At 49.9% G+C, this 21675-nt stretch overlaps 1 protein-coding gene across 9 annotated transcripts in view; it reads left to right on the top strand.

Annotated features, from left to right (window-relative positions):
- The window catches only part of KIAA1671 (KIAA1671 ortholog), a 189306-nt gene that overhangs the window by 76954 nt on the left and 90677 nt on the right, over positions 1-21675 (top strand). The window contains exon 7 of one of the 9 annotated variants that reach the window (XM_077160683.1): positions 1951-12948. The exons of 7 other annotated variants lie outside the window; for them this stretch is intronic. In XM_077160683.1, the coding sequence (XP_077016798.1) occupies positions 1951-2061 (111 nt within the window). In that variant the 3' untranslated portion in view covers positions 2062-12948. Of the gene's footprint in view, positions 1-1950; positions 12949-13855; positions 15184-21675 lie in introns of those variants that run through there. One more of the 9 variants, XM_077160686.1, reaches the window with a different exon arrangement.

The following is a 21675-nucleotide window of genomic DNA, read 5'->3' on the forward strand; positions in this document are numbered from 1 at the left end:
GGGCATTCTCCAAAGGAGGAGAAGCTATCTGAGGTCAGGATCCTTGCATGATAAAGACACGAGAGAGGTGTGCGGGCTAGGTAGGTGTGAGTGCACCAAAAGGAACTTTTTGTTCTGGGTCTTAGGGTCACTCCTACCTCCCTCCTCCCCTATCTAGCCTGCCTGAGAGGGAAGAGCTTAGGCAGAGGTTTTGAGGTGTGAAACTGTGTTCCTTAAAAATGGAGACTCAGGAGTCCAAGCCGTGGTCTGTAGTTTCGAGTTGAATGACTCGTTCCCGGATGCCCCCAGTGTGTGTCTTGCTGCTGAGTTCAGACGTGCCCCATCTGTTGCCGATGGGATCGCGGTCCTTGTTTTTGAGGGGTGGCAGCCCTGTTGCTGCAATGCCACAACCTCTGTGTGCAGGGTCTGCCAGGGCAAAGTGTGAGAGCATTTGGACCCAATGACTTTATTATAATGCGTGGAAAGTGGGAGGGGAAAACGTCTGGATTCTAATGACAAAAATAGTAGTTCTTGTGAACGTAATTCAACTTGAGATGGGGGGGGCCTTGTCAGGTGCTTCTCCAAGGGACACATCCTTAGTCTTAGGTACAGATTCCTTTTAAATTTCGGCTGGTTGATTCAGGCGTTCCAACTGGAAGGGAGAGCTCAAGATGAGAGATTATATATGAGTTACTAGACATAAATCATCAAAGATTCTGCTTAAATGCAAATTGGGAATAAGAATTTCATGTTTCATTTTATTTGCCGAGCCCACGGACTCTTGTCCCCATAGTGTGTTGTTTGGTATTCCCACGTTTGATGCTGGATATATGTTCACATCACGTTGATTTGAGCCTGTATCAGGGATGCAGGTTAATTGCTTCCCACAGCAGGATACCCAGAGGTGGGCAGATGCGGGCTCGGTTCAGCATCGTTGAGACCCTCTTGGCATTTCCCCCAGGTCTTGTGCCTCATGGTCCCAAGATGACTGCCACTATTCCAGGCATTCAGTCCACTTTCAGGTAGGAGTAAGTAGGAAGCCAGAAGGGCCATGTCAGCTAGGTCTGCCCTTTAATCAAAAAAGCAAAAGCTTTCCCAAGAGTACCCTGTTCTAGTTTGCTAGCTGCCAGAATGCAATATATCAGAAATGGAATGGCTTTTAAAAAGGGAAATTTAATAAGTTACTAGTTTATAGTTCTAAGACTGAGAAGATGTCCCAATTAAAACAAGTCTATAGAAATGTCCAATCAAAGGCATCCAGGGGAAGATACCTTGGTTCAAGAAGGCCGATGAAGTTCAGGGTTTCTCTCTCAAGTGAGAAGGCACATGGCGAACACAGTCAGGGCTTCTCTCTCAGCTGGAAGGGCTGGCGGACACGGTGTCATCTGCTAACTTTCCCTTCTGGCTTCCTGTTTCATGAAGCTCCCCGGGACGCATTTTCCTTCTTCATCTCCAAAGGTTGCTGGCTTTTGGACTCTCTGCTTCATGGTGCTGCAGCATTCTCTGCTCTCCCCAAATCTCTTGTCTCCAAAATGTTTCCTCTTTTATAGGACTCCAGAAACTAATCAAGACCCACTCGAATGGGTGGAGACATGTTGTCACTAATCCAGCTTAACAACCACTCTTGATTAAATCACATCTGCAGGGAATGATCTAATTACAATTTGAAACATACAGTGCTGAATAGGGATTAGAAGAAACGTCTGCCTTTACAAAATGGGATTAGGATTAAAACATGGCTTTTGTAGGGGACACCCATCCTTTCACACCAGCACACACCCTCTAGCAGACTTCAACTTTCATACTGTAGGCTGGAACTGGTTTACGTGGCCATGCTTACCGTGCAAGAGAGTCTGGGGAAGTGAATGCTTATATCTCCCAGACTGCCATGGAATTTGACCAAGTTGGAAATGGCCATTGGTCATTCAACTAGCATTGTTTATTATATAGTATGATATGTTTATTACTTAGATTCCTTTCTTTGACAAGGAAGCTTTGGACCTCCAAACCAGGATAAGAGCCAAGAGAGAAAAGATGCAAAGCGATTGTCTGCTGGAACATGAGATGCCTGCTGAGTACTAAGTTGCAGAGACAGAAGACACAAGTCTCAGCCTTAAAGGCTCCCAGTTTGTTGGGAGCAGGGTTCAGAGAAGCAAAGAAGGCTGAGGTAGAAGGTATAGGCCGGGTGGGAGCTGGCCCAAAGGCCAGAGTGACCCTCTCTGCCTGGGTGAGTGAGGATGACACATCAGGTTAAGGAGTGTGAGTGGGGAGTTTAGAGGTCAGAGTCTGGGCAGGGCTCTGGGCTCTTATGACACCCAGGAATTCACTGACACATGCTAATTCCATGTGTTAATTGCTTCTAGTCTTTTACTTTTATCTCAGCTGATTAAGACAGCTAGACCCCAAAGCTTTTGTTTTCTAGGTCGTAAATATAAATGGGCCATTGTGCCTGAGATCCATTGAGGTATTTTATAATCACTTATTTACCCATCTCTTTCTCTAACCATCTACCCACTCACCCATCCACCCATCCACCTACCCATCCATCCATCCATCCATCCATCCATCTTCTTTCCAGTTTTTATTTGTACATGCAAAATACTCAGGATATAAAGATGGGTAAATCTATTCCTGTCCTCAAATTACAGACATTCATAGACTGTAATCAAGCAATAACATAAGCCTGGATGATAAAGTGCTAGTCATTCATTTATCCACCCATTAAGTCATTCAACAGATATTTATTGAGCACCTACTATGTGCCATGCACATAGATCCAAATAGTAGGCTACTATGTGGCCCTTCCCATACAGCAGTGAACAAGACATGCATGGTTCCTGCCCTGCTGGATCTCCAGTATCGGGAACAGACACTAAACAAGTAGCCAGACAAAAAATAAATAAGAGAGGCTGCCAGATGCTACCAAGTGCTATGAAGAAAATAAAATGGGCTGTTGAGATCAAAAGCAAATGGGGAGAGGACGGTTGGAGGCTCTGTCATGTTAGGTGGTCAAGGAAGGTTTCTTTGAGCTGATACCTGAAGACTGAGGAACTGGCCAGGTGGAAGCATCAATGGGAGAGTATCAGGCAGACGGAATAGTGAGTGCAAAGGTCCTGGGGCTTTGTGTGCTGAATGAAAACAATTTTTATTATTGCTGTTATAATAAGCAGGTCATTGGGACTGGAGTGGACAGAGTAAGGCTTGAGAGAGCTGGCAGGGGTCAGATCACACTGGGCCTTGCTGACCACGGGTGAGGAGGTTGTTTTGGGCTAAGTGCAGGGTGCTGTGGCGAGCACAGAGAAGGGAGGCGCCACAGCATTGAAAGGAATCCGGGATAAGGTCAGAGCGCGACTCAGTACAAGAAGGCATTTGCCAAAGGGAAGGGCATCATTAAAAAAAAATTAAAATAGAGTTTATTAGCTTTTCTTTTAATATAAACATGAGAAAGGAAAACTACCATAGGTTGTTGCATTCTTTTCAAAATAAAACTGCAGTCAATATTCGCATCTCCAGGCTCCAAACTCCATAACAGTATTTTTTTTGAGGTGGTAGATTGTATATACCTAGTATATACTAGGTATATATAAATTATATATAATTTTATATACTATTATTTATCATTTATGTCTGTCCTTTAAAAATGATGGAACCTGCAGCACTCAATGTAAGGTAAAGAGTTGCCAGACTGAGAGAAATCTTAATCCAGAAATGTTTTGCTTTTAGGCAAAATTCCTAGGGTACATTTGAGAGGGTAGGGGAAAAGAGATTTCACAGAATTGACAATAATCTTTATTAAAAAAAAATTTCAAATATAGGTGACAATGTTATCATCAATCTCTTAAAATGACTTACTCCCTATTCTTTAAAGCCTGAAGTTAGAAGGGGTATGGTATGTATGATCTTTTTCTGTTTTCTTTTTATTTCTTTTTCTGAACTGATGCACATGTTCTAAGAAATGATCGTGATGATGTATATACAAGTATGTGATGAAGAAAAAAAGAATGTTCATATTTATATTGTATGTTGATTGGTTTTATTAATAAAAATAAAGAAAAATAAAAATAGAAGCCTGAAGTTAGGACTCCTAAGGTTTGTATGAATTCCCTCTTTAAATACCAGGACTTGAAATGGGATGACCACTGCAGGCAAGGGCATCATTTTGCATGTGCATATACAGAGGGGCCTGGTGGGACGCGAGGGGGTCACCTGGGCAGTGGCACGGGTGAGGCCAGGCCAAGTCCACAAGGCTCGGTTTTAAGCCTGGGACACTGAAAGATCTGGGACAGAAACACCCTTAGAGTCACGCGTGGCGAGGAGCGCCCTCTGGCGGACACTGGGGAGAGGGGCTATGTGAGCTGGAGGCTGGGAGGCGTTTAGGAAGCTGCTGCAGCCCTCTGAGCAGGACTATTTCAAAAAACAAAAACTCTTTTTTTTTTTAAATTGCAATATAATGTACATGCAGAAAAGAGGAAAGGAGCACAGATCCTTAGCCACGTGACCTGGGTTCGACTCCCAATTCTGCCACTTACCCAGCCATGCGACCTTGAGTGAGTTAACATCTCTGTCCTTTTGTGTCCCCATCTGTAAAATGGGGATAATAATAGACCCTACCTGATAGAGACCATGTGAGGCACGGAAGGCAGGAGGCGCAGTGCCTGCCACCTAGTAGGTGCTTTATAAGTGTGGGCTGTAATTAATATGACCTTGAATTGAGCTTTCCAAGTGGCAGGCACTGTGCTAAGGAAGCATTCTACAGACAAGATCCATTCAATCCTCCAAGAGATGGGTGTTCACTGTCCAACTAGTTCCCTTATGAGACTAGCTGAGCCCCGTTTCCTGGCCCCTACCCCGCCAGCACTTTTTCCCTAACTGACCTCACCGGTCCAGGAAGATGGTATTTTAAAGAAACTGAGGCTCAGAGGCCGGAGGGGACTAACCTAAGGACGCACCACGAAGAAACAGCAACGCAGGGGCGAGATTTGGGCCCGGAGAAGAACGGCGATATGCCGAGTTAGATTCGGTTTCACCAGCGCAGCCCGGCGCTCCCAGGGCTCGGTGGGTACCCCAGGACCGAGGCGCGGTGAGCTCCCCTTTGGGTGCCGACCCTGCGGGGTAGAGGCAAACGGACTGACCAGAACACCCCCGCCCAGTGCAAAGTGGCCCCTGGGGTGCCGCACCGCCAACCTGTGCACGCGCGCCCTGGGGTAGCTGTACGGGATCGCGGGCGCCGGCTCAGCCACCGCCCTCTCCATGTGCTACCCACTGAATCCCCTGCCGTGCATTGCCCCCATTTCACAGGTGAGGAGGCAGGGCCCAGAGGGGTGACGTCACATGCACCAGGTGGGCTCCTGGCACCCTTAATGGAAACCTGATCAGACAAGGAGAAGTTGATAAGGGAGGAGATGCTGCCGGTCAGCGTGGCATCAACCACTCACGGATACCATGAGGCCATTAATATCTCGTCAGATCCGTGTGCCTGGGAAACTCTTCCAGGACTGGTTACAGGCAAAAGAGATGGAGAAAAGGTGGTCGAGGTGTGGGCTCCCGTCAAATAATTCAGGATTCAGGGTATTTTTAGGTATTTTGAAGGCTCTAAGCAGTCCCATGGCAAAGAAAACGTGTTCAGGTTGACATCATATAGTGCTTCCCAAATCGGGGCCCTTTACGCATTTCCTTCTTACTGAGGTATAATTTTTTGCAGTAAGTACAGCAACCCTAAATCTACAGCTTGAAGTGTTTTTACATACACATCACCACCCAACTTCACAACAAGCTGTGAACAGTCCCAGGCCCTCTTGGGAAGTTCAAGCCCCCCTCGTACTCACCCTCCGGTTCTCTCACCCTATGATGAGTTTTGTTTGTTCTGGAACATCATTTAAATGGAACCACACTGCTTGTTCTCTTATGGGTCTGGCTTTCTTCAGCAGCAGCATATTTGTGAGTTCTGGGAGAGGTGGTGCTGTAATTGATTAGTGATGTCTGCCATGACCATGGGTCAGGAAGGATGGAATATGAGTCCTATATTAGCCAACCATGGTTTAGAGGCATGTATTGACTCTCTCTCTCTCACTTCTTTTATTTATGATTTTCTAAATCACAGAAATATTCCAAGAGCTCTTGCTCCAGACTGCATTATATATTTGGTTCAGCCCAAGGCCTTTCTTTAAAAAGCTATATCTAAATATCCTCTTGGATCTTTCCAATTATTTTCCTAGCTCTTGAAGTACTGCTTTTCCTCTAGAGTGGTGGTTCCCAGAATTTCCTTCACATTAGAATCACTTCTGGAGCTTTTCAAAAACCCTGACACCCAGATTGGACTCCAGACCAATTAAATCAGAATGTCTGCAGGTGGGAGGGGGCATCAATTGTTTTTTTTTAAGTTGGCTTTATTTTTTAGAACAAATTTAGATTTTGAGAAGATAGTACAAAGAGGTCCCAAATACCCCACACCCAGTTTCCTCTATTATTAATAACATCTTACATTAGTATGGTACATTTGCTATAATCAATGAGTCAAAATTGATATATTATTATCCTATAGAAATTCATATTGTATACAGATTTCTTTTGTTTTTTTGTCTAATGTCCATTTTCTGTTCCAGGAGCTCATCTAGGAGACCATTAGTACATTTAGTCGTCATATCTCCTTAGCCTCCTCTTAGCCGTGACAGTTTCTCAGACTGTCCTTGTTTTTGATGAGCTTGACAGTTTTGAGAACTGGGTAGGTATTTTGCAGGATGCTCCACTATTGGAATTTGTATGGGCATCAGGAGTTTTCATAGATCCCCAGGTGATTCCACTATAACAGTTTGGGAACCATATTTTTGGAATGATAAATAAATAAAGCCTGCTAACTGACACTCAGCAATGTATGGTTTTTCTGGTCTGCCCACTCACCACCCCTGTCCATCCAGCCCTAGGCAACTACTAATCTACCTTCTTTTTCTTATTCTGGACATTTCATATATAAATGGAATCATTTGCTAAGTGGCTCTTGTATCTGGCTTCTTTCACTTAGCGTAATGATTTCAAGGTTTATCCATGCTGTAGCATGTATCAAAAGTTCATTAACATTTTTTTTGCTGAATTATATTCCATTGTGTAGATACAGGACAATACTACTTTGTTCATCTCTTGATGGACATTTGGGTTCTTACACTTTTGGGTATCATGAATACCCCTGTCATTTTCATAATCCCGTTCCACTGCTTAGATTTCTTCACCATTCTAACTTCCTTTCTTTTCTGATTTCTTGTCTCTTCCAAGAATGTAGAACTGCAGGATTCTTGACTCTTTTGCTCACTTCTGTGTTGTCAGTACTTAGAACAGTGACGCAGAGAAGATCCTCCATCACTTCAACATAAGTATATGTTGGATGAGTGAGCAAGTCAACAGCTGAGTAGGGAAGGCAGGCATGTGCACAGCTAATTCACCCGATGGAGGGGGGGCGTTACTGGTTAGTTCTCCTTTGGCTTGGTTGCGGGGCAGCAAGGGAAGCTCAAGGTACCGTTTAACACGGGCTTGACGGGTGGGGAGACGTTCACCAAGTAAAGAGAGGCAGAGAAGGCATCCATGCAGAGGGACCACCAGCCCAAGCAACCACCGGGAACCTTCATAGCTGGTATTGCAGCAGTGGTTTGTTGTCCTTGCCAGATGATTGCTTGGAATCTGACCTCCCCTCTGCCCCGGGCCCCTCTGCCCCCTCCCCACCCCCATGCTTTCCAGGTGGCACCACATCACAGGGTGAAGAGGAAGACTCGGAGGGTAAATGGATAATGTTGTTGAAGGAAAAGACTTCAGGGACCCAGAAACCAGTTCCAGACTGCACTCTGAATCTCCCTGAATGCTCGGCCTCAGACAAATGTATCCAGGCCACAGCAAGGTTTTTGAATCCAGATTTGTGGACCCCAGAGGCCAGAGAGGGATGGGGAGGGTCAGCACCCCTGTATTCTGGCCCACCCTTACCTGAAATAATGGGATCATCAATTTTTTCAAGTGAAACTGAAAATCGTGATTTTAATGTGAAATCTCACAATTTGTATATGTTTGCAAAAAAAATTGTTTTACGATTTAAACACTGGTGAGGGAAGGTGTGTGGGTTAGACCACACCGAGATGCCTTCAGTGAACACAACAGGTATTGGAGATCTTGTTTCACATACATCATCTCTCTGAATCTCTGCCACAACTCCCATGGGGAAACTGAGGCTTGGGGAAGTGAACTGACAGCCATAGTTGGCAGGTGCCAGGTGTAGACCCTCAACCCAGGGCAGTCAGGCCCTTTTGGAAGCCTCCACATTCCCCTGGCATCAGAAATGATCATGCCTCTTTGAGGCGGGCAGTTCTAACAAGTTTCCCTATCTTTCCCCCATCCACCTTCCAGATTAATGAAGGTAAAGCTTCCTGCATGCAATGCTCAAAAGTGACCACCAGAGGGCAGGATAGAGGCAGTCTCTTTTCAACATTTACTTAAATATTATTTTTAACTTACTTCTGCACTCTCAACTTGGAAAAAGCCAAGTTTGCCGTGACCGTTTATTGATTCTGGTACTTATTTCACTCAGCTCCATTCCCCTTCAGACCCCGGGTCAGTTTCCATTTCAGGAGCCTGACATCAGAGCTGACGGGATGAGGTTGGGACATTCGTCTGCTGTTCCAACTGCCCCATTTATACTCCTTGATTATGTTTCTTCTCTGAACAAATTATTTTTGGGGCATGTGTGGTGGGGGGTGGTAGCCTGTAATGAAACCCCTGTGAATATAGAAACAGCATTTCTGACTTAAGCAGATGTATTTACAGAGACACTGACTCTTCTGCTTGAACTCAAGATCCATTGGAAACAAGAACTTTTTGGCATATCTCAAGCCTCAGCTCCATGACACCTCCTCTAAGAAGCCTTCCGGGGTTGCACCCTTTCCTGTGAGCACTCCATTCATGCCGTGCAGCCTCCGGTGCTCTAATTCACTCCCAAGTGCTTTTTCCCATAGTCTGTGCACTCCTTGAGGCAAGAATCCTGCCACACGGAGCCTCACCCAGTGTCCCCAGTGCTCAGCACTCAGTGCTCCAGGCTTTTATTGATTGAGCACTTACAGTCAGCCCTGGAAGGGATGGATTTGTTGTTGTTGTTGTTAGCAGGCTCATTTGACATCTGAAGAAACTGAGGCTCAGAGAGAAGCATGTTGTCCATGGTGACACCTTGAGGCGGGACCAGAGTGGGGGTGTGAACCCAGGACTGAGTTGAACCCCTGCTCTCACCTACTCTCACCTGCTTCACTGCCCAATCCTTGCAGCTGCCTACATTCATTTCCTAGGGCTGCCATAACACATGACCACCAACCGGGTGGCCGAAAACAAAGGGAGTTCATTCTCTCACAGTTCTTGAGGCCAGAGGTCTGAAATCCAGGTGAAGGCAGGGTGGGCTCCTCCTGGAGGCCCCCAGGGGATCTTTCTTGCCCCTCTCCCAGCTTCTGGGGGTGGCCGTCCGTCCTTGGTTTGTGGCTGTGTCACTCCAGGCTCTGCCTCCGTCTTCACATGGCCTCTCCCTGTCTCTGTGTCTTCTCTCCTGTCATAGGACACACTTCCTTGGGTTTAGAGCCCACCTGGATAATTAGGATTTTCTTGGGGTCCTTAATGACATCTGCAAAGCCCCCTTTTCCAAATAAGATCATATCCATATGTTCCAAGTAGACACATCTCTGGGTGGGGGGAACCGCTCCACACTCTACAGAGTTCAACTGAGGTTTGCTAAATGAGTGGGGAGAGAGTGCTGCGGTGGGGCTCAGGGTCTACAGGCCGCATGCATTCCCAGTGTGTGGCTCTTTCTCCTGCTGGGCTCCTTCCTCCCTTGGTTTCCATATGGCTGGCCCTTCCTCCCCTTTCTTCTCTCTTCCTCCTTGTCTACTTTTTTTCTCCCTCCTTCTCTCCTTCTTTGATAGTTCATTGAGGCATAGCTTACATACTCTAAAACTCACCTGTGTGCGAATTTAAGGGTACAATTTAATAATTTTTAGTAAATTTACAGAACTGTGCAACCTTCACCACTGCCTTAATTCCAGAGTATTTTTATCACCCTATAAAGAAATCTGTACCTGTTAGCAGTCACCTTCAGCCCCTGGCAACCGCTAATCTACTTTCTGACTCATAAATTTGCCTTTACTGGATATTGCATATACATGTCCTATACATTTCAGTAAATATGATATGTGTTTTTGGTGTCTGGCCTCTTTCCCTGAACCTGTTTTTTACTTCCCTTGCCTTATAGCATGCATCAGTACTTTAGTCCTTTGTGTTGGGCTGGCTCCTTCCTGCCATTTGATCCTGCTTCCCAGACTCAACCTTCCGTCTGCCCCTCTACATGTCATATGCAGAACCAGTGAGGCCTGGGAGGCCGATGCCAGGTCAGGCTGGGAACTGAGGGGATGGAAAATACCCTGCTTTTTTTTTTCTTCCCAGTTGTGTGTTTTAAGTGATTTCAATCATCCTACAGTTGATAACGTCCCTCAGGCCCCTGTGGGTTGGCCCCACCCCTGAGATGGAATCAAAGGTGCCTGGCTTGGAGGGCTTCCTGGAAGAGGTGCCGTTTGCATTGGGCTTGAAGGATGGTTGAATTTCTACAGAGGGAAAGGGCATTGCAGGCAGAGAGCAGGGAGATGAGGACTCACGTCTGGTGGAGGACTGCATTTGGCCCAAAGGTTGAGGCCATAAGGTGCAGGGCATTGAAGGCCAAAGCAAGAAGTGAGGCTACTGACCACAGGGGGACCCTGATGGCCAATGGGCATGCAGGGGTTGAGCAGGCTCTCCTGCTTTCTCACGTGGAGCTGGGTAGACCCCGTCTTTGCCAGCCCTACCACAGAAGGTGTGCCGTGTGTGTGTGATGAACAGGTGATCTGCCTGGGTTCCTAGAGGGTCATAAATTCCGAAGCCCACCAGAGCCAGAGCAGAATCTCTGCCTGGACCTTGGAGAGCTGGGGGAATGTGGCCGAGCCCGTCCCCAGAAACCTCCACGCAGCCCCCGCCCTTCCCCAACAGGAATGCAGGCCTGTGGGACAAGGCATCCCGATTTCTCTCGAGAAGCCAGAAATCTTCATTATTATGTGAAATTCCTCTGATGTGGGCAATGAATTAAAATAAATAAAATAGTACACCTGTCCTCTCCCCTCCCAGCCCCCAAAACCCGGACAACCCAAACAACCAAATTCAGGCTTGCTTTCCTTGAATGCTGATGTGAGTTGTAAGAACCCCAATCTTTTTTTGCCTTTGAGAGGTTTCTGCTACAAGCTAAGCACTCCCGGTGGATTCGCATTGTACTTTGTGCATTGGTCCTTTTTTAATGAATGAATGACATCAGTACAAATTGCCCGAGGACCTCGTGTGGTCAGGTGTGAGTGAGGGATGGAAGAGGATTGCAGAGATGAGGGGTATTCCACCGCCCAGGTGCTTGGGGCCCCTTGAGCCTGGAGGTCTTGCTTTAGCCTGGGCTGTGTGGCTGGAGGGGGCAGCGGTGTTAGGTCTCGGCTAGAGACACCAACGGGGACGGGAATTAACCAGGTAAAGGGGAAGAGGAGGGGGCTATCTGTTTTGGCCGCTGTAACAAACACTATCTCCTGGCTTCAAGCAACAGAAATGTATTCTCTCATTGTCCTAAAGGGCAGAAATCCAAAATCAAGCTGTCGGCAGGGCCAGGCTCCCTCCGTGGGGTCCAAGGAATAATCGTTCTATGCTTCTTCCAGCTTCCGGGGGCTTGTGGCCACAGTGCTCCAAACTCATCTCCTTATCCACCCAGCTTTCTCCTCTGTGCCTGTCTCCCTACTGTCTCTGAGAAGGCTGCTCATACCTGAATTTAGGCCCCACCTGGTGACCCAGGATGATCTCACTCAGTATCTTTGACTTAATTGCATCCACAAAGACCTTTTTTTTTGTGTGTGTGCATGGTCCAGGAATTGAACCCGTGGGGTCTCCCACACAAAAGGCAGGCATTCTACCACTGAACCACTCGTGCACCCTCACAAAGACCCTTTTAAGGCCACACGTGTAGATCCCAGGTCATGCACATACCGTTGCACCCCCTCCAGAGGGGAAGTCCACTCGGGACCGAGGAGTTGCTGCAAGGGCAAAGGCCCTGTGGTAGGCAGGAGCCTGAGGCATGGGCCCAACTCTGAAACGCCCAGAGGGGCTGGGGTGGAGGGGAGGTGGGCGGGGCCTCAGGGGCCTTGGAGCAGTTTGGACTTTCTCCCAAGAGTGATGGGGAGCCAGGCATGACAGTTCCCTACCCGGCAGAGCAGGGTTCCATGGGGTGCACCTGGTCAGTCTCCCAGCCTCTGTTGTGGGCCGTGGTGTACAGCGAGGCCTGCGAGGACTTGTGCCCACGCTTGCAGAGCCAGACCAGCTGCAGGGAGGGGCAGCTGTTCCTCTGTCAGCTCCCCCCTCTCCATCTTTCCCCACCTCCCAGGCTTTGCTACCTGGGCCACAGGGCAGGGTTGTGGAGGGCAGACAGGGACTGGGTGGGGTTCGCTCCAGGCCTGGGGTGGGCGAGTCCCAGGTCATCTTGGGGCTGGGAGACAGGGCTCCTGAGTTCCCATCTTTGCCCCTGCCCACTTCACCCTCCTCATCTTGGGTCTGCCCTGCCTTCATCTTGGATCTGCCCCATCTGGCTATTTTCTCTTTGTTCTCGGCACCCCTGCCCCGGCTCCATCACCGCCTCTCTGGCTCTCAGTCTCCCCTCCACGCCACCTCCCCCCAGCTTCTCCTCATCCTGACCTCCTTGCACGCCCTCTGTCTCACTCGCTCTCTCCGACTTCCTTTGTGTCCGTTCCTTTTCCTGCCTGTTCCTCTCTCCATCTTGGCTCCGTGTGCTGGATGCCTCCCTCTCAGCGCCCATTCTTCTCTTCTCCCTTCCCCGCCCCTCCCCTCTCTCCCTCTCTCTTGACCCTCTCTTTCTCTTTTTCACTCTGTCCTGCTTTCTCCATATTCCCCATGTCCGCTCACCCTGGACCCCTCTGCCCCTCCCCGCCGCCCCTCTGTCCTGCATCTCTTCCATCCCTCCCCACCCTGCCTTCTCGCTCTCTCCGATCCTCCCATCCCGTTCCCTTCTTCTCAGGCCCATGGAAGGCTGAATCATCAACCCCCAGCAGCCTCCTCGCTCACGTTGGCCCCCGCCAGCTAAGAACAAGGCCCAGGAGGCCCCCTGTCTGCAGGCATAGGTGGGAAGCTATTGCTTATTCCAACCTCTGCCCCTCCTGCTGGGCAGCCAGCGCGTGGGTCAGTGCGGCCCTGCTCTCCAGCCGCTCTGTGAGTCCCCAGGTAGCAGGGCCTGAGTCCCGGACATTACTGTCACCCAGCCACTCAGCGGGGTCCAGAACCCCAGTTACACGGTCGGGGGGCCCCGCCTTCCACCTGTACAACCGGCCAGTCAGTGAGCTGCGCCCCTGGCTGTCCCGTCAGCTGTGCCATCAGCTGGGACCAATCCTCCACTGACCATCATCAGTCAGCCGGCAGCTGGGAACCAGTGCCTGCCGGATGTGGGCTCTGAGAGGTGACAAAGCCCCAGGCCGGCTTTGGAGAGCTTTGAAGTTCACCCTGTGGCTTCCTGGGCTGCTGAGCTCAGCTCTCCCCACAACTGCTGTTCAGCTGGGTTTCCTGCTTGCTGCTCGACTAGCCCCCGAGAGTTGGTCTGTGCAGCACAGATGGGCCTGGGGTGTCTGGGTGGGTGACTCTGGAGGGCAGAGCTTGAGCTGGAAGGTGGGATCCCCACCCCCAGCCCCAGCCAGCAAGCCCCGTCCTGCCGTGCCCCCTCCCTGCTTCTTTCCTGCTCTCCCAGGAGTGGGAAACCCAGTCCGGTCTCTGAATTATGACCTTGGCTTATGGGGAGGGGTATTGGGGGGGGGGCGTCCAACAAGCCTGGGCTTGAATCACAGCCTCGCTGTTTTGTATCTGGGTAACCTCAGGCATCTCTTTGCACTCTGAGCTTCCGTTCCCTTGTCTGGACAGTGGAGATAATCATGCCTCTCCATGATAATATCATGAGTCCTAAACCGGATGCATTGGCATTATCCTACTTCATGGAATCCTTAAACTCTGAAATGCAGGATAATCAATCCTGTTTTCAGAAGTGTTGACTGAAGCTGAGAGAAGTGGAGTGAATTGCCAATGTCGTGCTCTTTTGAAGAAAACAGCCTAGAAAGTCTTGGATTGGTCTTGGATTGGCGTTAGGTGCATAGGGACGCTGTAACTTGCCATTTTAGTCCCTGAAAACTGGTGTTCCCATCCCCAGCCCATGCCATGTAGCTGTCAGATGGTGTCTCTGCGAGCCTCTCTCCCCTGTCCTTCCCTCCGTACCCCCTGCCCCTATACTGCACAGGCCACCCACAGGATTAGATAGAACCCAGGACTCATGGCTAGGAGGCCTGGGTTCCAGTCTTGGCTCAGTTAAAATCTCACTGTGTGACCTTGGCCAAGTCTCTTGCCCTCTCTGGGCCTTGGTTCCCCCCTCTAAAAAATGAGGACCACCAAGCCCTCCTTCTGGGGTTGCTCAGAAGCTTAGCTGGGGGCAGAAAGAACTTGATTAATGTCAGGAGGGACTGTGTGAACAGAGAGGACCCTGAGTTGATTTATTCTCTTTCCCTGTAAGAAGTGATGCGGACTTCCTCTTGGCATGTGGTTTGGGGGAGGAACCACACATACTTGCACTCACACATACACACTCACACACACTCACATGCCACAACACATAAATGCACCACACACATGCCATACACACACACACTAAAATACATGCTCACACACATACACCATACACTGATGCAAACTTGCGCGCACACACACACACACGTGGACTCAGGCTCGCACACACACACACACACACACACACACACACACACACACACACACACACGGGCCAGAGGAGCCTCCAGAAATGGTCCAGGCAGGGCTCAGGTGACTGAGCAGCCGTGTCTCCGCCCCGGAGGCAGCCGCAGCGGTCAGCGGGGCCATCCATCCGGCCGCCTGGCCGGGAGCCTGCCTCTGAATGATTCATGCCGCCCTGAACTTGATTCCTCCAGCCGTGTCGGGCAGGCGGCGCGGGAATAAGAGCCGCCCCCTCCGGAGGAAAACTGGAGGCGTGCAGAGGTCTCGCGGCAGAACGCCTGGCTGCCAGACATGGAGTTCTACTACTGCCCCAGCTTGCTGAAACTGCTGCGGTACCTCTGGGTGAGTGCGGGCGCCCGAACCGCCTGTCCGCGGTCCCCTCCTCCTCCTGCACCTGCGTCCGCCGCCCTCTGTGAGCCGTGGTCCCGTTTCCTCCAAGACGCGGGGGTCGGGGGTCGCTCCAGGCGGAGGGCGTGTTGGGGGAAAGGGGCTTTGCGGGGGAGTCAGAGCAGGGCTGCGGAAAGCATGGGGTGTTGAACCCAAACGCAGCGCACAGTTCCCAGACAGAAGCGGATTTTCCTTCTGTCCTCAGGGAAGGAAAGCGAGATGAGCATTAGCGAGTTTTTCAGAAAGTGAAATTTCTTTGATTTAAAGGACCCTTTTTTCTTTGGAAGTTCTACCCGCCCTGCCTCTGTGTGTGCATGACAATGTCCTTTCTTCTGTGAGATGAAAGCAAAAGCTAATTTTGTTGTCTTTTCAACGAACTTAACTATGCAAACTTTAAAAGAGAGCACCCTCCCACTGAGTTCCTACCTCCTTTAATGGGGGGAAAAAAACCCAAAACTTTTCCTGGTGAAATGCCAAAGTTGGGAACCCACGCAGAAGTGCTTTTCGGGTCTGGTTTTGACTCCTGGCCCTTAGGCTAACCTACTGTTTGTTCCTGGGCAAGTCACTTCCCCTCTCTGGGTCCTCCACCCCCTCCTCTGTGCAGCCGAGGGTGGGTGCCGGTGACCGTGGGCCATGTGACACTCATCAGGGCCCTGTGAACAGAGGGGCTTGTTAGATCATTGTCATGGGGGTGGGGGTAGGAATCTTGGAGTTTTCCAGAACATTTGCACTGGACTGAGAATGCCCAGAAGGGAAAAATCTTGGGAAATATTATTTTCCCCCCTGTGAATGTTTGCAAATACTTCAGATGCCTTCTTACCCAGGGAGTATTCCGCAGCTCTAAAAATAAGACTTTAGTGCCTGCAGCCTTCTTTCTTCCAGCAACCTCTCCTGGTCCACATCCTTTGCTTTCTGACATTTGAACATTTTCATGTTTTTAATGTGCAGTGTTTCCTGATTTGCTTTAGTTTCATGGTTTTGTATTTTTTTCATGACCAGATCATATATGGGCATAGTAGAACACTTGGAAAATCCAGGGGAGCACAAAGAAGAAAATGAACCACCCATAATCCTTCATAGTTTTGAATGTTGCCGTCTGCAGGGACCTGGTGTCCTTGAGGTCCGGCTGTGTGCTGGGCTCTGGGCTCACCGCTGGGGGTACAGAGGTGACTCAGATCCAGTCTGCAGCCTCCCAAACCCATAGCTTGGTGTGGGCCAACGAATGGCAACAATCCCACACTCATTCAACCAACACTTAGTGAGAAGCAATTGCGAAGTAGCCTCAGATATTTGAATACAGGGGTGAGCAAGACACACTCAGTTCCCTAAACTTGTGGAGCTCCTGGTCCTGTGGTACACAGATCTTGCCTGAATAATTGGAAGAAAAGACATGTGCACGCTGTAATAGGGTGGTGTGATAGGGTGGTGCAGTGGTATGGGAGACATGTCTCATCCAGGATGATTTGGGGTCCAGGAGAGCCTCTCTAAGGAGGCCGAGCCTTGGATGGTAAGTAGGAGCTGGCAGATGGTGCTTGAGAAGGGTCCAGGGAAGGGTGTGCCAGGCAGAGGGAACAGCATGTGCAAAGGGCTGGGGTGGGCATGAGAAAGAGCAAGGCACACAGCAGGTCTGTGGTGGGTTCAAGGAACTGGTTAACAGTGAGATGGAGGGGGCAGAGGAGGTGCTTAGCCTTGGGGGCAGCTTTGTGTGGTGGACAGCTCCTCACCCGGCTTTGCCCCAACTTTCCATGTAACCTTGGGCCTTGGCTTCCCCATGTGGATCCTGAGGAGGTGGGATGGGAAGCCATTTAGAAGGTCTTTTCCAGATGTGCTGCGAAGAGAGATTTCCACTTGGCCACACAGTCCCCCGTGGGTGACCATGTCCTGGAGTATTGAGATGTTACATGGGCTCACCCCGGCTTCGCCAGCTACCCACAATTCCTCTGCCCCTCCAAGTCGCCAATTACAGCCTGGCACATGTAACCAGACCAGGGTCCTGGATTAGCCCTTTGTGTCTGGTGCGTTAAGCCAGAAACTCTTGCTCGTTAAGCTCCCAGGAAAGCTTGGGAATGTGGAACAACCGCTAGCTTTGGACCTGAATTGCAACGAGGCTGGGTAGCCTTGGGTAGGACACTTTCCCTTCCTGAACCTCAGCTTACCCTTCTGCAGAATGGAAAGACACCACCTTCCCCATTCACTTGCTGGGACCGTTCGTGTGAAACCTTTACCTATTTCTGAAACCTAGAAGCTGCTCAACAAATGTCAGCTCTTCCTCTTTCCCATAAAGACACTGTCAGGTTTAGAGTGAAGGGCTAAACCTGGACTTTCGCGTGGGTGCAAGTAGGGCTGTTGAGCATCATTTTATCTTCAAGTGGTTGAGCATCATTCATTCATTCATCTTACCATTAATTCAGCACTTCCCTCAGGTTTTTGCTTAATGTCCCCTCGTCTTGAGGTCTTCCCTGACCACTGTCTCAAACAGAGCACCTGCCAACCTCCTTTGTCCCAGGAGGAGGATTGCTAAAATAAAATTTGTTTTTAGCAAATTTGTTTAACAAGCATTTTTATTTTAGAACCACTGCTAGATTTCAAAAAAAGTTGCAGAGCGAGAATGCCTGTATATTTTTCTCCTAGTTTCCCCTGATGTCCCCTAACATCTTACCATAACCGTGTACATTTGTCCAAAGGAAGGGATGATTAACCTTAGTGCATTGCTGGGTACTAAACACCACTCTTTATTCCCGAGGTTCTCGTCCAAGGGGCAGTGTGCCCTCCCCCAGGGGGCCGTGTCTGGTTGTCACAACCAGGGGGTGCCACTGGCATCTTGTGGGTGGGGGATGCTGCTGCACATCCCACAGTGCACAGGATGCCCCCCCCACAACAAAGAGCAGTCCTGCCCAAAATGCCAACAGCCCCAAGGTTGAGAGACCCTGCTTTATCCAGATTTCATCTCATTTCTCTACACGTGTTCTCTGCCTCTTCCAGGATCCTCATTGCATTTTGCCACCCTAACTTTTATCCCCAGCGGAGCCTCACTAGGATGAACAAGTGAATGAATGCCGGTGTATTAGTTAGGGTTCTCTAGAGAAACAGAACCAACAGGGAACACTTGCAAATATAAAATTTATGAAAGTGTCTCACGTGACCGTAGGAACGCAGAGTCCAAAATCCACAGGGCAGGCTGCGAAGCCGATGACTCCAATGGATGGCCTGGATGAACTCCACAGGAAAGGCTCACCAGCCAAAGCAGGAATGCAACCTGTCTCCTCTGAGTCCTCCTTAAAAGGCTTCCCATGATTGGATTTAGCATCACTAATTGCAGAAGACACTCCCCTTTGGCTGATTACAAATGGAATCAGCTGTGGATGTAGCTGACGTGATCATGACCTAATCCTATGAAATGTCCTCATTGCAACAGACAGGCCAGCGCTTGCCCAATCAGATGAACAGGTACCACAACTTGGCCAAGTTGACACCTGTCCCTAACCATGACAGCCGGATACACCCATTTTGTGCATGCCCACCGATCAATAGCACGAGCATCCACCCACACCACCTAAAAACACCATGTGGACATGGCATTTAATGGCCTCCCAATATTTCTGCTTGCCGTCGACCTGGATTTATTAAACCAATCCCCTGTGGTTGGACACATAGGTTGCTTCCAGGTCTTCACAATCATGTGTCACTTAGTGATACGCCGTCAGGCTCACACCTCTTTGGTCATTTCAGGTACTTCCTAACTCGGCTCCTTAGAAGCGGGGCCAAGCGTGGACTGCAGCAGCTTTCTTTAAAGCCGTCGTTTATTGGTGGGATGTGGTAGCTTTCCGTTCACGGCCTGAGCGCTCCGTGTAGCTGCAGTTTGCTCCCGGGGGGAAAACCTGTCCTCCCTGTGAAGCCCTGCTTGCTGCCAGTCCCCTGTCAGCTGGGGGCTGGGTGGGGGGAGATGAAGTTTCTGTTTCACATCATTAGTAATTGGAGCTGATGATGGCTGCTGCCATGTCTGTTTTGAGTTACTTAATTTCTTTGCTGCTGAGATCACCCAGCTGGGCCATCCCAAGGCCTCTCTGGCCTCGTTGGGTTGTCAGCCTTGAGTGGTGGTTTACCATTTTCAATTACAATGAGAGTGATAATAATAAATACGGCCACCGCCGCCGCCCTTCTCACCGGGTGCTGACTGCATCCAGTACCTGTGCTAAGTGCTGCTCATCGGTGTCTCACTGTATCCCCCAAGAACCTATGGGGAGGTTATCCCCATTTTGTCAGCAGGGAAACTGAGGCCCAGAGAGGTTAAGCAGTTCGTCCAAGTTCCCCCAGCAAGGAAGTGCCAGAGCCTGTGTTTGAACCTGGGCCCCTCTCTATACCGCTGAGTCTAACCTCATTTCTCAGGCAGGGAAACTGAGGCCCACAGGGTTGAGGCGACGTGCTAGTCAACAGGAGACTCTTTTTTTGTGTCAAGGTGGAGGACTATAGAGGGTGCTGCACTGGGCCAAGCTGGGTTCTGGAGGGAGGGGTCTCCGACTTGGAATCCCAGCTCCACTTCTCACTGGCTGGGTGGTTTTGGCAAGTCATGTCACTGCCCCAAGCCTCAGTTTCTCCATCTGCAGGACTATGTAAGGATTAAGATAAGGGGGACTAATGTCCTTAGCACCGGGCTGAACTCAGAATGGATCTCAGTATCTAGATTGGAGGTAGGTGGGCTCTGGTATAATCTTATAAAGGCAGAGAGCCCACCCCACCCCTGGCTCTGCCCCCCCCGAGATCCCGTGAGGCTGACCTGCGGCCAACTCCCCCCACCACAACGCCCACAGCAGAGGGAGTTGTTCAGAGCACAGCAGACGGCCACCGAGGTGTCACAAACGCATCCAGGGGCTGTGAAGCTGTGGTGGCCTGTGGGCTGTGAGCTCCCGCAGGGGCTTCTGGCAGCTTCTCCAGGACGATACCACCAGATGTGGGGCCTGGAGGCACAGGACTGTCTCCCCATGTGGCTGGTCACGTGTCCCTCGCCTGCCCCTTTCAGACACCTCCTTGCCAGGTCTGTAGTTCGAGAGGCTCAGTCTCCATGGAACAATGGAGAAAAAGCACTTTGTTTTTCATGTGTTCTAAGATCACCCTTCCATGGAGTTTGTTTGACTCCATGACCAGGCTTTTTCTTAGAAGACATCTAAATATCAGTCTGTCCTTCCTCTCCATCCCTACGGTTTTTTGCTACTTGCTTACTCAGCTATATCCGTCACTCTGTCTCTCACTGCCTCAGTGTATAATAACAATAATTACTATAATAATGCAACCACCTGCCTTGTTCGCTGTACTCTCATCACTTCAACAGGTAGTATCTGATTAGCCCCCTTGACAAGCCAAGAGGTAGATATTATTCCCGTTTTACAGATGGGTAAGCCAAGGTGCTGAGAGGTGAAGTAGCTCCCTGACACGAAAGGGCTGTGAAGGAGCAGAGCCAGGTCCGAGCTTGAGATGTCCAGCTCCGAGGCTGGCATGCTTGGTTTCTATGCTCAGCTTCCCCCGGGCAGGAGGGGCTCCTGTCCCATCCTCCACCGCATCCCTTACCCCTGGCGCAGGGCCTGGCATGTAATAGTTGTCGGTTGGTGCTTGGCCAGGACCCTTGTGGGGATTAAATGGCTTTGAACTTGAATGGTGCCTGGAGCCCATATGTGCTCCGAAAATGACTGTCGTGGCTGTAAGTGTGATTAGTAGGTCTTGGGTCTTGGCAGCACCTTCAGTTTGTGCTAAGGATCTGGTTTGGCTTTGCTGTGTCTGTGGCTGAAATAGAAGAACTGGCTATTTTTGTGCTGTTGGAGTTGGGCTTGAGGTTTGGGCCACGGGACTATGTCATAAGAATTTATATCTGACTTGGGGTGGGGGAGGGGTTTCCCTTTAGGGTCCGTTGCAGAGCCGGGAAGACGAGGGTCTGGGACTCAAGCTCCCCTGCCTTCTAATTCCCAAGGAAACCTCTTGGCCTTCCAGAAATCCGGCTTTGCTTCCTTTAGAATAAGGAGAGCATGTCCCTCGTGGTCCACCCTGAGGACTCAGTACATACAAAGCCAGGCACACGGTAGGTGCTGGATACGCCCCAGCAGCTGACGCCTGTGCTGGATGCCCAGTGGGCCCTCGATTCCATTCAGCTAAACACAGACTTATAGCGGTACCTCTCTGGGCCAGGCCCTGGTCTAGGGTCTCGGGATGTACCAGCCAACAACATGGTCAGAGACCCTACCGTGGGGACTCGTGTTTGGGGTGGGCAGGCAGAGTGACGTTCAAGCAATAAGTGATAAAAAAGAGCATTTCCAGTATGTCAGAATTGCGGAGTGCTTTGGAAAGAAGGAAAGGAAGCAGATTGGAGGCCTGGGGGACTTGGACGGACAGGGCAGGGAGCCCAAAAAGGGGACATTTGAAGAGAAACTTTGACCAAGGGGAGGGAAGAGCCAGAGGGTT

This window comes from Tamandua tetradactyla, chromosome 5 (genome assembly GCF_023851605.1).
Source record: "Tamandua tetradactyla isolate mTamTet1 chromosome 5, mTamTet1.pri, whole genome shotgun sequence".
NCBI classification, from domain to species: Eukaryota; Metazoa; Chordata; class Mammalia; order Pilosa; family Myrmecophagidae; genus Tamandua; species Tamandua tetradactyla.